The sequence below is a fragment of the Heliangelus exortis genome, chromosome 1, assembly GCF_036169615.1.
Source record: "Heliangelus exortis chromosome 1, bHelExo1.hap1, whole genome shotgun sequence".
Taxonomy (NCBI): domain Eukaryota; kingdom Metazoa; phylum Chordata; class Aves; order Apodiformes; family Trochilidae; genus Heliangelus; species Heliangelus exortis.
In genome coordinates, this window is record NC_092422.1 from 17782465 (window position 1) to 17799482 (window position 17018).

The window sequence follows — 17018 nt, forward strand, 5'->3', positions numbered from 1 at the left end:
AAAATTTAAGGTAAACCAAATGCTTATCCTAAAACAACTGAAAAGCCAACCTTCCTTTATGAAACATACAGCTCCAGCTTCTGTTGCTGTTTTTTGAATTAAAAAAAGCTTTTCTTTCCTAATGTCAAAGTCTAATAACTACCGTCACCAGTTTTAGTATATTTTTTAACTGATCATATACACAAAGTGGAGTAAATTTTCTACAGTGGAGATGCAGTTAAGTACTTCAGAAGTTGCCATTCACTGCTGGAACAAGCAGAACAGAAACCTTAGACTGATGAAATGAAAACACTTTTTGTTAACTAGATGTTCTTACAAAAAACTTCAAAATTACTGGCTATCCTCCCAGACTGTTTGGAGCCAAGGTGCCAGGGATGGACAGAGGGACAGGAATTGTTAAAGGGTCATGCATGCCAGCAAGTGTCCAGGGGTTAAACAGAAATATGCACACTACCTCTGAACACCCGAAAGATTAAAGTGGAGATGATACTATTTATGCAAGCTCATACAACAGCTGAGACCAGTGCCATCCACCCACCAACTGCAACATCTTTGTTCAGAAATGCCTATGAAGTCAGTACCTTGACCCCCCAGACAACGAGTTGTCTTAGCCAGTGTACACTAAATTAACATTCTTACTTGCTAAATAAGTCCCAGACAGATCAACCATAGTGGCTTTGTGATTGTATATGGGTTTTCTCTTCTACTATATAATAAAGCCATACAGTGGACTAGAATATTGCTGAGCAGTTGCTAAATCCTAGCTTTACCATTTTAAAGAAATAACTATTTATTTCAAATAGATTATTCTTCAACTACTGTCACCACTGTCACATGCCACATATATGAAAGTAACATTCAGGCAGTGAAAACCTGCATCCCACTTTAAACTACTCCAACAAAATGGAAATTGTCAGTTCTATACTAACTCTACACTAGAATGTCTAATTAGCTCAAACATTCAGGATTTTATTGCCAAGTTTCTGTGTAAGCTATTTATGCAATAATTTATTTTTATTTAGAAGAAATCCAGATTTGATCTGACAGAATTAGTGTAGGTTAACAATGACTTAAATCCAACATTAAAAGTTTCATATGAAAAGAGTTAATCTGGGAAAGGAACCCAAACTAAAAAAAACAACAACCATAAACAAACAAAACCTGATACTTGGCAGTAGAACAATGCTTCAGATAAGAATATATGTATTTAAAGGAACAATGCAAAGTTGCCAGAGAACACTGCTCAATTTCATTATGTGCCAAGAGATGCAGGAGTCTCACAAGGCTCTCTGTAATACTTTAGAATGAAAGCTTTTATTTTATGCTTGCATTACTGATTCACTGATACTTTACAGCTTGGAGAAGCCACAGTGTAAGGACATCAGCAGTTACAATCTCAAATATGTACAGTTTGATGGTCTGTAACATACTGTGGTTACCATGTGGTACTAATGACTGTAAGAGTACAACAGCCTTTCTAAAGTTAAGCTGCTTCTTCATCGTATGAAGATCTTCACACCAAGCCACCATCCAGACCACCAGAGGACAAGCAGGGCAGCAATTCACACTACCCACTGCTTGCAGTTTGCTGTCAATTGTTGGAAAATAAATCAGTAAGTTTGAATAACAGGTAAGTAGCAATAGGAAAATGTTTATTCCCACCATGACTAGAAGAAGTTGATAATAATTGAAATAATACATATTTTCTCCTTCCAGTTTGCTTACACAGTATAGAGTAATTTATTCTTCCAGTTTGGATAGTAATGTACTACTGCATGCTAAAAGTGTATCCAGATTTTTTTGGATGCTTTCCTCTTGATTTCAAGGAGAAATTTAAAAGGAGTTTAAAATCTATGACTGCAGTTACAGATATCTCTTCAAAGATACAAAGAGCAATGGATGCAGCCAGGCTGACTTACTCTGCTAAGAGCAGCTTGAGCAGTGACCTGCCCATCTGATTTGAATAACAGCTATTTCAGGTGGCTCTGACATCTGACTTGCTTTGAGCATGAAAGAAGAATAATGTTACTAGAGATCTACACACTTCATTCCCTCCAGCAGCCTAGTGAACACCAGGACACAATGAATCCCCTTGCTCTCCACTCTTCCACTGAATTTCCAGCATCCCACCAACTCCTTCACCTTAGTATTTCAGTACCTGGGGTGCAAATCCTGCCCCTTTTCCTTACCATCCCAAGAGCACTGTGTGCAGCAGACACATCCATGCCATCCTCTCACTCTTTGCATCTGCATTTACCCCTTACATCCACAGGGATGCAAGTACACCCCTATATACCCAGGTGACCAGAGCAGGAGCAGACGAAATATAAGATATTGGCCAGTAACTTAAAATTTACTGCAATGACAGGCTGAGAGATTGCTTGGGAATGGTTTCCTAGAAGGCAGGTGCCAAACCCCAGGAGTTTAGTTTACAGACAGCAGTAGAGGAACTGATCAAGACCTGTAACCTGTCCTTGAGACATTTGCACTCAGCTGCATACAAAACCACCACTGCTTCCCAAAACTGCCATAAGGCTACAGGAATTTACACAGATTGTTGTGCGTAGCAGTAAGATTGCTGTTTTCATGTGAATGGTAACACAATAATGAGCATAAAAGAGCATGTGCCTTACCATCTATTGAACTCTTCTGAATACATTGCAATACTTTAGAAACCCTGGAATAATGCTCAAGGAAACTCTACGAAAAGTAAATTTCACTTTATAAAAAATTTTCTGAAAAGTAAGTAATATTTGGAAATACAATTTAATTTATGTGTATGTTTGGTATGAAGACATATTACGTAACCCAAACACAAGCTATCAGAAGAAAGACTTAATAAATAAAACCACCTCCTCTTAAACATAATAAAATTGATTGCATTTAACAGATGTAAAGTTTTAGGGTAGAGAGGTTCTTTTGTTTTGTAGTGTGGGGTTTTTTTAGGGCTTTATCCATGCCACAGAAGCGATTAACTATCTGATTTAATAATATCACAAGGTAATAAGCAGACAATGCACATGATTCTGGGCACTGTATTAAAAGTCAGATCTGCACGTCTGTTGTGCAGTAATGCCATCAACTTCATACCAGTAAGAGTACACCTCTGAACCACGTTTGACTCACCCGCTAGCAATTTCACTAGTTCTGCCACAAGTACATACCCAAACAATAACCCCATCTAACAAAATGCTTCTCTTGTTGAGAGTGGACTGCCTCTGAGAATAGCTTGGCACTCACCCCAGTAAGCTTTATTACCAGGAATAAACTTTATGAAAGATTGCTATACATAAAATAGACTCTCAGCTGCTCAAACAGAAGATCAATGGGACTTGTGATAAGAGATTAACTTGGCAATCAGACACCCAGTAGTAACATCATTTTAGGGATTTTCTTTTTAAATTACTCCAATAAAACACAGACACTACAGCAAGACCATTTACTATTTTAACAGTAACCAATGTTTATATATATTTCATAAAACTCAGATGCAGAAGATAAACTTATTCCTTTAAATGGAATGTTCCCTATAACAAAAGTTTAAGCCCTAATGTTTGAAGGGATTTCACACTTGTGCCTGGACTGCCCATGGAATAAGTGAACTGCTTCATTTGAGGGTAGTTAGGTTACAAAGCATCTGAAAGGAAGAAGAGTTCAAATACAGCTTAGGAAAAAAATGGGACATGTGGTACACCAGCTCCAAGGCAGCAAAGCCAACAGACAAAGCAGAATGAACTCCAACACCAAAAATGTTTCCTCTGTTCTGAAACTCAGAGCAGAGATAGAGCTAGGTTGTTAGAAACTTGTTTAAATAATTTATTTTACTACAAACTCCAAGCTATCAAGCAGCCTCCCTTGTATTTTCATTTATTCCTACAGAAGAATGAGTAGGTATATTTAAAAGAATAAAAATCTCACCTCAACAGAGCAAATGCTATTGATAAGATCTACCCAGCTATGTTAGATCACTGCCAGCCTGAGCAGGCATTTAGAGGACTTTTTGTCTCCATCTGTATAATGTACACTGAAACTCAAGGGAAGTCAAAAGAAGCATTTTGTAGTATCTCTAAACTGGCTAATTTTAACTTGTACAAGAGCAGGAAGAATCAGAGCACATTTATCAAACATAGATTTGCTGGGGTGCTCCTAGGTGATAAAATTCTGTAGTGAGAATGCGTCACAAGCAATTGTACCAAAATAAACAGTTTATAGCTAGGCTACCTTCATATAGGCTGTAATATACTTCCCCAACTTTGCTGAATAAGCACAGCTGTATTTGCTCACATTTTCAGAGAACCTAAACATCCAGAATGCAAGCTGCAACTCCAAATGGAAGGGTTAACAGGATGGCCAAAGGCCCAAAAGAAATACGATTATATACAGAGAGTAACTGGGGTGACTCCTGTCTTTCAACTTCTGATTACTGCAATGAGAGGGGGTGTGAAAAACCCCTGGAGCTGAAGTAGTTGTTCATAACTAAAGAAACCCAGAATATATGCTGAAGATATATAAACAAGCCCTAGGAAGATCTGCTTGGATTTTATCTATTTTTAATTTCCCAAAAGAGCCAACTGGTAAAAAGAAGTCGTAGAGCAGGGACAGGATGATGGGAATAGGACCCACAGCTGCAGTTTTCTGTTGTCAGGAGTAAGAGACTGCCTGGGCAGCACATCCCTCTCCACTTGTTCCCCTCTGCCACCATGCAAAGACATAAGAGCAGCACCAGGTTAACACAGCACACGTACAGCAGCACAACAGCCAAGACCCTGCTTCCCCTCCTCAGGGGAACCCAGAAAACCAAGCAAGGGAAATTGCCAGGGCTGAACTGAGAAAGAGAAAACCAATTCCTCTGCGAATCACTGGGGGCCACAGGAAGATGATCTTGTGGCATGTGAAGCATGCAGGCTTTGGCCAAAGAGAGAAGGGAAGTAGCAGCCTCCACTAATAGTGGAAGAGGTCAAGGCAGAGTCTGTTGGAGCTTAGGGTGCAAAACACACTTTTCTTTGTTCCTCTGGGGACAGCCAAAATTGTGAAGCAGAAATCAGGAGGAAAAAAAAGTAACCTCATCGAAAAAACAAAGGTCTGAAAACCATTTATCTAGAAGTAACACATACTTTGATGTTTTTTCTGAAAAGCACCAGTTCAATCTTTGCTCCTTCAGTAGCTGCATAAACAAATCCAAGTCTTTCAATTAAATTCAAATGAGTGAACAGTTAGACTAGCCATGCAGCCTGCCATCAGTATCATCCAGCTTTAAATATACAACATCCTGGCAAGTCCCTTTGGTTGGTAGGGGTTCGCCTCTGCCAGATATGCCAAGTGACCTGCATTGTATGGCTGTGCTCCACAGCAGATCTGCTTAGACTCAAAAATCCCCCAAACAAACCCAACCCCCCCAAAAAAACCACTTTAAACAAGAAAGGGTTAGGAGGAAAAAGCCTGGTTGTTTTTTTAGTAGACCTCCACACAGATTCAGTTTATTACTAAATATATATATATATTCAGGACAGTACCTCTGAGAGGAAGAAGGGCTAAAGACCAAGCAGCCAGGGTCAAAGAGGCTTTTCCTCTCAAGCCTGTTTATTTGTGTAACCACAGTAATAAGAGAAATATAGGTATAACACTTGGAAAGGCACCATTTCTTCCCAGTGAGTCTGAAAACTATCTTGGTGAGGGTTTCCACATCTGCACATCTCATGAGACAACAGAACTGAAGAAATTAAGAGTCCTGGGTGCCATACACAGTAGAGGGGGCACACAGCTCTCCTCTGGATGATGCCTCCTTACTTCCCAGCCCAGTCCTTGAAACTGTACCTCTATTGTAAATTTCAAGACTGGGAGCTATCAATTTTTAATATTGAAGTTATTAAGTGACTAAGCTGGAGTCTTGATCTACTGCATCAGCGTGAAGTAGAGGTTCTCTTTCAAAAGAAAGACTGAAAAACTGGTTAATAGAGTTAATACAACTGGCTAATACAACTACTAAAAATACTTAGGTTTTAAAATTCTTTTACATTTCTATTACTGAGCTCTAACCTCATATTTGAGTAGTTTCTGGATCCTTAAAATTCCCAAACCAATCTTTAACACACTAACTTAGGCCATTATAGAGCACTCATCAGCATGAAGGAAACAGCTTTAACATTCTGGTTTACCATCTGGTTTTCATACTCAACATGTCTCAAGGGCAGTAAAGTTCATAGGACAAGGTAATAATTTTACTAGACCAGAATATATAGCTGAGGGTAGAGGGAGAGAAAAGTATTTACTTTTTGTTAAAATTTGAAAGTCATTAAAGCCTTTCCAACTCCTACCCTACCATATGGGATAGCAACAGGTAGACAGATCCAGAAGTAAAATTCTTCTTAAAGAAATAAGAATCATAAATACTAAATAAATGTAACTAGCTATCTACACAGGCATTATTATTGATAGACTCATTTCAGTGAAAATGAATGCTTAAGAGTTCTGCTTGTTAATATTTCCCCCTGTTCACATGAGATCCACCCACAGCACATTCCTGAGCAGTTTTAGGTAACCTGAAGCATCTGAGTCTCTTCTCTGGCCCCATCACGAACACTGGGCAACAGACCAACAGATTTACAGATTATTAAGACAGAAGGAACTGTTATGATCCCAGAGCTCTTCTGGTAAGTCTTGACAAATCTCCTTGCACACAGAGTAAAATGTAGGCTTCAGGTATGAAGCTTTATATAAGAATACATTCTACTGTGTATGCACTGTAGATCTTAAAAAACAGTTTCTGTTGCTTCACTGATCTGTGTCAGGTTCACAGCTGATCTGCATCTGCCTACTTTTAATTTTAGAAAAAATTCAGGTGTGACCCATACCCTAGACCAGTTTTAAACAATGTCCATCTTATTGTGTTCACATGCAGACCAGTTCTTCCTCCTAGGAATAAGACACCTTGGCTGCCAGAATTCCCGTCCTTCTGGCAGGGATTAAGGACAAATCAAATCCTTGAGCTATGCAAAAGCAGAATATTCTAACACAAAACAAGAAGGCCAAGAAATTGAAGACATTTACAGTTAAGAAAAACTTGGCCAACACAATTTGTCAAAAATCTTGAAATTAGTGACAGAAAACATGTATTAAGGATTTTAAGATTGGCCCATGCAACTGTGTCTGCTGCCAGCAGCTCTGCCCCCCAGAGATTAACATTTTGAAAAGAGATCCTGAAATTGCTATTGGAGGGAGATTACAGACTCTCCTTCATGGCTTTTATCTATGTTACAGGAGGAGCCAGGGAAAACGAAACCAGGTACTCAAAGAGCAAATCCTTGTCCTCTCAGAGGATTACTACCTAAACCCAGTTATAAATTGAGAGGCAGCCAGACCCCCTGTAGTCTGTTCTCCCTTCTCAGACAGATGCTTATTCAATGAAATCCATAAAGCTCCATACAGCAAAAAGCAATAAGCCAATACCCCAGTTTCAAACTCTGGCTCTAATCAGGCACCCTTCCCATCTTGGTAGTATCAAAAGGGCACTAAGGAGAAGTTATTTCCTTAAACTGTACACAGCATTCCACTAATAAGAGATTGCTCGATAAAAAAGCCATTTTTTTTCATGTCCTATCCACTTGCTTCCTGTCATGTCTATTCTTCTCCTTTTCTTGCTTTCAGTCTCACCCATTTTCAGTCATCCATCAGTCTTGCTCCTCTATCAGTTTGCCACAGCATTACTCAACCTACCTTCTAAGTTCTACCCTCAAAATACACCCACTTAAGGAGATGTTTTTAACTAATACTCAAGAAGTGAAGGTATTAAGCATATCAAATCATGGAAAAGAACACAACTAGAAGATGCAGTACCATCTACATTTGTTGCTGTCCTTACTACATCAACCTTCAGGATCTGACCCTGACAACATATTACTGAATAGTCTCAAAGATTTCATAGAGCAGAAGTGCCTAACAAACACAAGACTAGTACAGATGTCTGACAGGAACTGAGGACACAAATAAGATTAGGTGCCTACTTTATTCTTGTAAGGCAAAGGGCCAGGAAGCTTCAGAGCCAGCAGAGAGGAGAAAGCAAGTGGGAAACAGACAAGAGATAATTTTAGTTTTCTAGAAACAACTTTCTCTCAATTAGGAACTGCTGCAAAAAGCCATTTTGATCAGCTAACAGCCATGTTTAAGGGCTTTAAACATTTTTAAATATGAAGTAACCTGCTACTAACTCCAAGTGTTATTTATCAGCAGCTGGAATGAACCTCAGGTAGGACAGTAACAGGGTAGGTCAGAGGAAAGATGAAGTGTTAAATGTTAATGTAAATGTTAAATCTGTGACAGACACAAGAAGGGACAAAGACTCTTAATAGAGAACTGGAAGGGACAAGGTATGACAAACTTCTGAAACTTGAGTGAAAAAGGCTGGAGGCAAGAGCACACATCACATCAAAAGAAAGACATGTTGGAAAAATGGAAGGAGTCAGGGAGGCACAGAAGGCTGGAAAACATCTGCTGATTTCTCCCAACACACCATATCCCAGCCTCCTCCCTCGAGGCCTGTTTTTATAAATAACTTGTATCAACACATCTCCAGCAAAATGCAGGAGCACCTGTGACACTGCATGGCACTGTCCTGACAGTGCACTTTCAATCTTGAAAGCAGCACCATTCCCTCAGCCTCACAATGCACCCTGGAGCAGCCTGCACTGAGACTTAACTCAGCAGCAAGGCAGCTGTACCACCCCAGTTCCACACAGCCTGATGGGCACAGCTGAACACTACAGAGACACCAGCAAAAACTCCCACACATATTTAAAAATAGGTAGATAACTCATTGTATGAATTATTTCATACAACCTTGCAAAGTTATTATGTATTTATACAGGAGGCATGCCCTGAACCCACTCAGAGCTCAGTTGTGACAGGTACTGTGCTAATACACGATTTTATTACTACTTACTGTGTATGGAAAGTCCCAGGTCATGTGAAGCTGTAGCAGTACCAGAACTTGCAATTAAGCCTCATGAGATTAAGGGAGATGGTGGTGGATTCCCTAACACCGGACATTTTTAAAACTCAGCTTGACAGGGTGCTGGGTTATCTCATCTAAATCATGTTCCTACCCAGAAAGGTTGTATCTTAAGAGTCCCTTGCAATCTGGTATTCTATGATTACAAGAACATTTTTATGACTGAGAATTATTCTATACTGCAGAACTTCATACATCCATGGGAGCATGAATTTATAACCAGCTTGCTAAAGACTAATAAGCAAATACTTCACTTTGCATTAAAGGTGTTCCTGCAGCATCATGTGTAATGTTTTTGCTACCAGAATAGAAAACATCATTTTCTATATATACACACCAAAGTCATTTTTGATACCATTCTTAAAACTTGAACACAAATACTTTGGAAAAACTATGGATAAAGTAATAGCTATGAAGAGACAGTGGATAAAGGGAAGTGAAAAGCTGGCCTCTGTACAGCAGCAGCAAGTGGAACTTGGACAAGAGGAGAGTGAAATATTGCTCTTTCCTCCAGCCAGAGCCTCTCAGTGCCATGCTATGCTCTGCAGCAACCCAGGGTGATGTATTTCCCTTGTACAGCCTTCCCTTGGTGTATGCTGCAGTCAGTGCAGCATCTGTGTATCAGTGCATCTACAGAACACAACTGCAGAAGTTGGACTGTGCAGGAGTTATTAGTTCAGAGAAGACTTCTCTGTCATCATCTATATTACTCAATTTTTATATCTTTATGGAATGACCATACAAACTACATAAGCATGTGCACTGGCATGCATAAAACTTGAAAACTTCAGTTTCAACTCCATTTTAATGGAGTTCCCTGAACACAGCATGAAAAAAGCATGAACTCAGCATTGTTGTCCAAAACCAATATCCATTTCTATGCAAATTATGCACAACCAAAATGCTGAAATGTTCTCTTAAAATAAGTAACAGCAAAATTAAGGTTTGGAAGTGTAACTGAAATCTCCATACCCTGGAGGGATATCACTTGTGCTCAGAGGTGACACACTATTTTTAGGACCATGACATGAGCTGCATTACTTCTAATACACTTTGATCAAATTTTCAGAGTTAAACATTTGCTGCTCACATCTAGCACAACTGCTGCTGAGCAGCAATATGGTTTGGTTCCATAAAGGTTTGTTTCGCTTTAGAAAAGCTTCAATTAAAAGTATCAGCATGGAATCTGCATAATCTTCAATTTGCATTTGGTAGGAGAAAAATCACCTCTCTTTAATCTCTAGTTACATGCCTCTATTATGACCTATTCTAAACTTATCTCCTGGCATAGGAAACGGAATTTCACTAAATGCATAGATAGATATTGGACACCTTGTTTCCACTTTGAGCTCAGTATGGAAGGTAACACTTACCCCTAGTAGTATGACATTAAATCTAGAGTGAGTTTTGTATTTCCATTCCATGTTTTACTTCCTCACACCCCTTTCTCTCCACCTACATGTCTCTCAGAGAACAGCAGAGGCCTATGCCTCTTGCTGAGTAGCCTATTCCAACAGCTGAGCCACTGGAGGGTAGCAAGCACTGCAGAGAGGGAAGGAGAGCAGTGTGTAGAGAAACTGCCAGCAAAATCCAATCCCATCAAAATCCATTTTAGATCATGTTGTTTTATCAAAGAAGCCTAGAATACAAAAAATCCTCAGAGCACTTAAATTTGCTATTCAGAGACACCCATTTCCTAAAAAAAGTTTGATGTACCAAACTATACACACTACTACCAGTCCCAAAACATTCTTATTCAAGAATCTCAGACTTGAGGAGTCACTGCTCAAATAGCCATCAATTTAATTACTAATCTTCAGAAGAGACATATACAAGATTTTATAATCATCATGTATGTAAGTCACACTGTCAAGACATTGCTTCAGCGTTAAGAAAAAAAGGAAATACTCACTACAGTGGGGTTACCGCTGCTGATCAACTGACTGACTTCATGAAAGATGCTTTTGCAGTCGATTGATTTGTCTAATGATCCCCGTTTCACTATCACTGCTACTGCTAATAGAATCTGCTCCCGAACGTACTTTTGTAGGCTGTAAAGAACATGGCAAAAATAAGTTTGCAAACAATTTCGAACATCAGCGCTCAATAAAATTTCCAACTCGCTTCTCTTACAAACATTTTCTGTGAATTCATAAGGGACAGCTGACAACTCTACAGAAGTTAACCAAGTGTTCAGAATGGAAGATAAATTATTGTTGAAATGGGTCTTCTACCACTACCCTTGGACACAGAAAGATAACCCAGACTTCAAGCAGAATCCTACACGTGCAGGGGTTTTTTTCCTATACTTACTTAGGCCTTTGTAAGACATAGGTTAGAAGGAATGTTCGCAGTGATTCAATGCTAGTTTTTTCCAAAAGAATCCATTCTCTTACAACTGCTTCCATTATTGCTGTAGCAGCTTGAAAAAGGACATAGTCCACTTTACTAGTTTCTGTGGGGAAAAACAAAAGCAATTTGAGTATCAGATAGGCATACATGTATTTATTCTGTATGTATTTCTAAGAAAAAAATTAATGGAATTTACTATAATTATATTATTAAATGGAATTTTGTTGCTATAAAATCAGACAAAGATTTTACATCTCAAAAGTGGGGGGGGGAATAAATGAATAACCCAGTTATCTAATTGTCCAATATTATTTGAGTCAGACCCTCAGGGGAAGAAAGTCAGTCGTGCCAGGAGACTGAGCCAAATATCAGGAATAAGCAAGCTAACACGACTGTGGAAACACAACAAAACAATACAGATTTAGTCCCAATACATTAACACATGAATAACTTGACAGGCATGCCAGAAGTGAAGGCTCCTCTATCATTCAGGTGCTTGCATCTGGAATTAAGTGCCTAAACTTACATTTATTTTACAGATGGTAAAGAGAAGGAAGTCCACTTACACCTAAAGATAGCACTTATGTTTAACTACCAAAGCAGAAGTCTTCCAGACTGTTGTATTTAAGGTTTTCTACATTATGTTCAAGCTTCTATATTTACCTTAAGGTAACCAAATATATCATCCCACTAAAGTGTAGGAATTATTAGCCTTTGTTATCTGAATCTCCATTACTTTGTATATAGATGTGCTAAGGAAACTAGAAAAAGGTGACAAAATGTAACTTAAAACCAAAACCCTAGCATTTACAATTTCATAGCTATGACAACAGTCCAGGTACTGAGAAATTTTAGTTGTTTTGTTCCTTTGTTTTTAAAAATTTAACTTAGAAATAACAGGTAGTATCTCAGTAGCCAGTTCAAAACATTCTGAGTTTTGTAGAAATCACAGAAAACTATTCAGAAAAGCTGTAGCCACAGGTAACAGAAGTATAAAAAATGAAACAGTGAAATCTAATTCCCAAACAAGAAGCAGACTTTGAGCAACAGAAGGCAGCCTGCCAGGACCAGAAAAACTTGGTTTGTTTGAGAAAGCCTGGGTCATGGGATGATGGGTTTTAAATGACTACTAAACAGACTTTCTTCCTCTGATCATACACACACGTTTGTAATGTACACTTCCTTGTAATTGTAATGTACACTTCTACATCCAAGATTGCAGCAAATTTGCTAAAATGTTTCAAAGCAATTTAATCAGGCTCCAAATCGAAGCCCTCCACATGGGCTAAATCAAAATAAACCACCTTTAAATCTATTTAGCTGAATTTGGAAAACTAAATAACCTCTTAATTAAAAGATTAATGAGTACGCTTAAGACACACATAAAAATGAGCCAAATTATTCCAGCATGGGAATTTTAATACTGCCATTTTTTAACTTGGGTCTTTGGCTTTTCAAACTGTGCAAAGCTCACATCCTTTTAAAAAAAAGGATGGAATTTCTTCTTTGCTTCAAATACCACAGATGAAAAACTGCAACCATTAACAGCACAGATGTCCAAGCACACAGTGTAAGCTCTATCCAGAGCACCATTATCCTCTACATAAAGTTACTAAAGACAGGACAAGTTTTCCTAGTACATTTGAGAGCTATAAGTTTACAGCAGAGGAAGAGAGACCCTCATGCTTCCTGGGTTCAACTCCAGGTTTCTGAAGAAATTGCATGGTAATGGCTGTTCCCTTTTTCTTCTGCCCATGATCTCTCTCTATAGCTTGTACACTTCCCATCCCTCTTCATTCCAACTCCTGTCTTGACCATTACTGTATCCTTTTAAACCCATCTACTCTGATCCTCTGGCTCCTGCCCATCTTTACCTGCACATAGCCCTTTGGTACATTTCTACTCTTTATTATGAACAGATTCTTTCTCTCCCTAGTTCCTGATTTCATAATCCCTACCTCTGCCTTCCTACCTCCCAGATGCTAACCAGCTGTTCTTTCTGTCCAGACTGTACAAACACTTACTTAACAAGCACAGTTTTGGGAAAAGTCTCTCAGTTCCAGTTCTCAGCATCTCCACTGTCTGTTGGAGAAGCCACTGTGCCACATGTGTAAACATGCTGGTTTCTCAGTGGCAATACCACAGGAGCAGACTAAGGATTTTCAGAATCCCAAAAGGTGTTAAAACCAGGATCACATTTCTCCCAACCAGCCACATTTCAGAAGCAAAAAAATAAGACAAGAAAAATATCTGCAATGATAGTAAATTACTAATGCTAATTTGTACTCTCATTATTTTAGAACAAGATGAAGTGATGCACAGACAGTACTGCTAGGTATTTATTCCATAAATTTCCATTATTTACTTCTAAACAGTGACATCACTTAGGAGAAATCAAAATGTTCCGGAAGAAAAGGTTAATAAATATGTTCTCTGGTCAATTAAAATACTCAAAAAAATCAATGTGAAAATACGAAGCATCAATTTTGTTGACCTATAATGCAAGAAGTACAGTTACTGTCTCAGGATGAGATGAAGTACTACTATAATATACTAAACCCAGAAGTAACTGATTTTTAGAAAAAATTTTGGTTGGGGAGCAGGTGTAGGAAAGGAACCATGCCCTGCTATATATATCACAGTGCAAGTTAACAAAACAGTAGTAGGTCTACAATACTGAAAGCACAATATTCACAAACTGTACTTATCTAATTCAGTAAATATAGAAATAACTTTTTAAAATACTGTGGAATTAATGAAGTATGAAAATAATCCAATATTTCTGGTCATTCTAGCAAATTCTTTGAAAGAAAAGTTGCTTTTTGGGTTTTCTCATACATTTTTTCCCCACAAATTTCCAGGTTACCTTCAGCAGGTTTCAGGAGACAGCTTTCAATGAAACTTTTCCCTCACCTGCCTCCAACACTCCCATCTGGTCAGTAGAGCAGTGCAGAGCAGGAATTTTACATAAGATTTTCAGATTGTTTAGCTGCCAAACTAATAAATCTTTATAGTACCTATAAAAACAGATTTGTTCTGAAGGACTTTTAAGACAACCACATTTACGTGATTTCCATTAAACCCCAATAAATTTCTGATAAAAGGTAATACCTACCAACCCTTTCCTACCTTTGAAGGTATCATCTCAGACAACTTTGAATGAATACTCTATTCCTTCTACCAGGGGGACAGAAACTTTTTTTTCTAATGTAGCAGTTGAGCTGTTACCAGCAACTATGATGTTCGACCTAAAAAACTCTCACCATGGAAAAGTTCAGCATCAGTTCAAAACCTGGCAAAGCCAAATAAAATTGTAATGCTGACTGATTTAATAGGAAGCACCAAGCCAGCACACTACAGGCAGTCCAAAAAGCTCCACAGATTAGACAGTATTCCAGTAATCATGTAGCTGGGGAAAATTCAATCCACTAAATTAGCCTAGGAACTTGGTTACATGAAGTTTCAGCCTGCAGCTTTAAAATTGCCAAAACCAAAACCAAAGGGCAGCAACAGGCTTCACTCTCATCAAAATCAGAACTGATGTTCATATTCTCAGCTGCAGATGAATGCCACAGTTCCAGGTATAAAACCAGGTAAGTGCTTAACCTCCTTTACTACTTACCCAAAATGTGTTTGCAAACAGCAAATGGGGATTTTGATTTTCTAAATGATAAGAATATGTGCTCAGCATGTTGGCGTTGTTCATTATTGACCATGGAAGGTGGTGCCTGAAAGAAAAAAAATATCAAAGTATTAAAAACTGATCTTGGTTGTAAAGATACATGAGCACTGTCGTGAATTTGCACATACTTGCCCTGTTAACCATCAAAACCAAGAATCTCTATGTAAAACTGCTTGTCTTTTCTCAGTCACTGCCTCCTCTCACATTCCACTGTGTAATTTATATCATGTGCATGTAAGTGAGAGACACCAAGCAGAGAGTGAATAATTCTAAGTACTGTGCTCCTAATGACACTTCTGAAGAAAGACAGAAGTCAGATCTAAATTCAACCTAACCTTTTTTCTACTCAAATCAAAAATATCAATGTACACCACTAAACACTGCTAAGAATACTCACTATCACAGGAACAAAGCCCTAACTTTTCTTTAGTTCTAAATCTGTTTCAAAAGACTAAATTGTGTAATAAATTCAAGGCATAAAGGAAAAAAGAAAAAAAAAGTTACGGATACATTCTAAATTATTGTCAGTAAGACACTACCCTCTAGTGTTTCATGTTAAAATTGACTTCTTAAAGAATTGACCGTGGGCTTGAATTTGGGAGGGATCAGCTTGTTTGGGGATGGCTAAAGCCATTCCCCTGCTGCCTGCACCTCTGCCCTTATAAACCCATCCCCCTACACCATGGGCACCCTAACTGCTCAGGTAGCACCTGCTGCTCCACCACTGCTGAAAAACAGCTTCACAGTGGCTTCTATCATGTAGGTAAAGCATGAAACTATGCAGTAACCTGGACCTTTGCAAGCTGGGATACTGGCTACAGAGCAGAGATGAGAGCTATCTGCTCCCATCATTGCAGCCTCATATCTCTGAGCAACACTGAGATCCTCCCCCCTGCCCCACAGGGTAAGAACAGCCCTGCAGAAAACATCAGCTGCTCACAGGCCCTCTGCTTTTGTCAGTAATTTCTGCTATTTGGAATTTATCTAAACAAGCACATGGCACAACACACTCATACAGGGGACTGATACATAAGCTGAAGCGTAAGCTGAAGAGCTGAAAAATGAATGTGCAGTCACAGAAAAATTGCATACAAACTACAGAGACAGGGTAAGGTGACAGAATAGTTACTGAACTTCAGCTGAACTTTCAAACTTCAAGTCTGAGTCCTGTCCCTGGCAACCCAAGGAGAATGCATGTGCCACATACTTTTTGGTTTAGTTTTATACCTGCTGCTTTGGGAATAAAAGCATGAAGATCTTAGCATAAATATCAGCATATTTAACATAAGAAAAATATATTCCAGTAAATAAAATATATCAAATCTGACTTCATTCATCCTTGCCAAATCACAGGCAATAGGAAATTCAAATATAAGCTAATAACACCACAGATTAAAGCTGCTTTAATAATTTCCTCAACAAGGTGACTAAATGCAGCAGAGGATGCTGATCATCAGATGAAGTGGGTTCTCATAAACACCTGTGAGCCCTCTTTACACAGCCAATTTCTTACTCTCACAACAAAAAGAAGAAAGGGTGACAGGTACAAGTTACTCTTGGGGAGTTTCCAGTTAGACACAAGGGGAAAAATTTTCACAACAACAATCAGCCATTGGAATGATTTCCCCAGGTAGAATTTTACCTTATTTTAACTCCTCTGTTTCTCTGAAGTGTGATAGAAGACCTTTGACACGTTAAAAAGGCATTTGGCACATCATATTTTTGTACAAGTTTTTAGAATCACAATAACTTAATACTACACTCTGCAATCAGGCTCAACCGTCCAGAAGAGTGTAACATGTAAGCTTTAACCTGTACTACACAGCCACCAGAGGGAGCTCAAAGCCCAGTAGTTTCCTGTTCACTGAAATCAAAACGCAGCTAATTTAATGCTTTGAAAGAAAGCCCGCGATATACATACTATGTGTACACATTTCAAAAGCCATATTACAAGAACATTGGCTTACGTGAGCCTGAGAG

General features: G+C 38.6%; 1 protein-coding gene across 1 annotated transcript in view; it reads right to left on the bottom strand.

Annotated features, from left to right (window-relative positions):
• XPO4 (exportin 4) overlaps nt 1-17018 on the bottom strand; it is a 75321-nt gene that overhangs the window by 40596 nt on the left and 17707 nt on the right. The window contains exons 2-4 of the mRNA XM_071735398.1: nt 14979-15084; nt 11318-11459; nt 10917-11055 (exon numbers count right to left, since the gene is read on the bottom strand). Of these exons, the coding sequence (XP_071591499.1) occupies nt 10917-11055; nt 11318-11459; nt 14979-15084 (387 nt within the window). The remainder of the gene's footprint in view (nt 1-10916; nt 11056-11317; nt 11460-14978; nt 15085-17018) is intronic.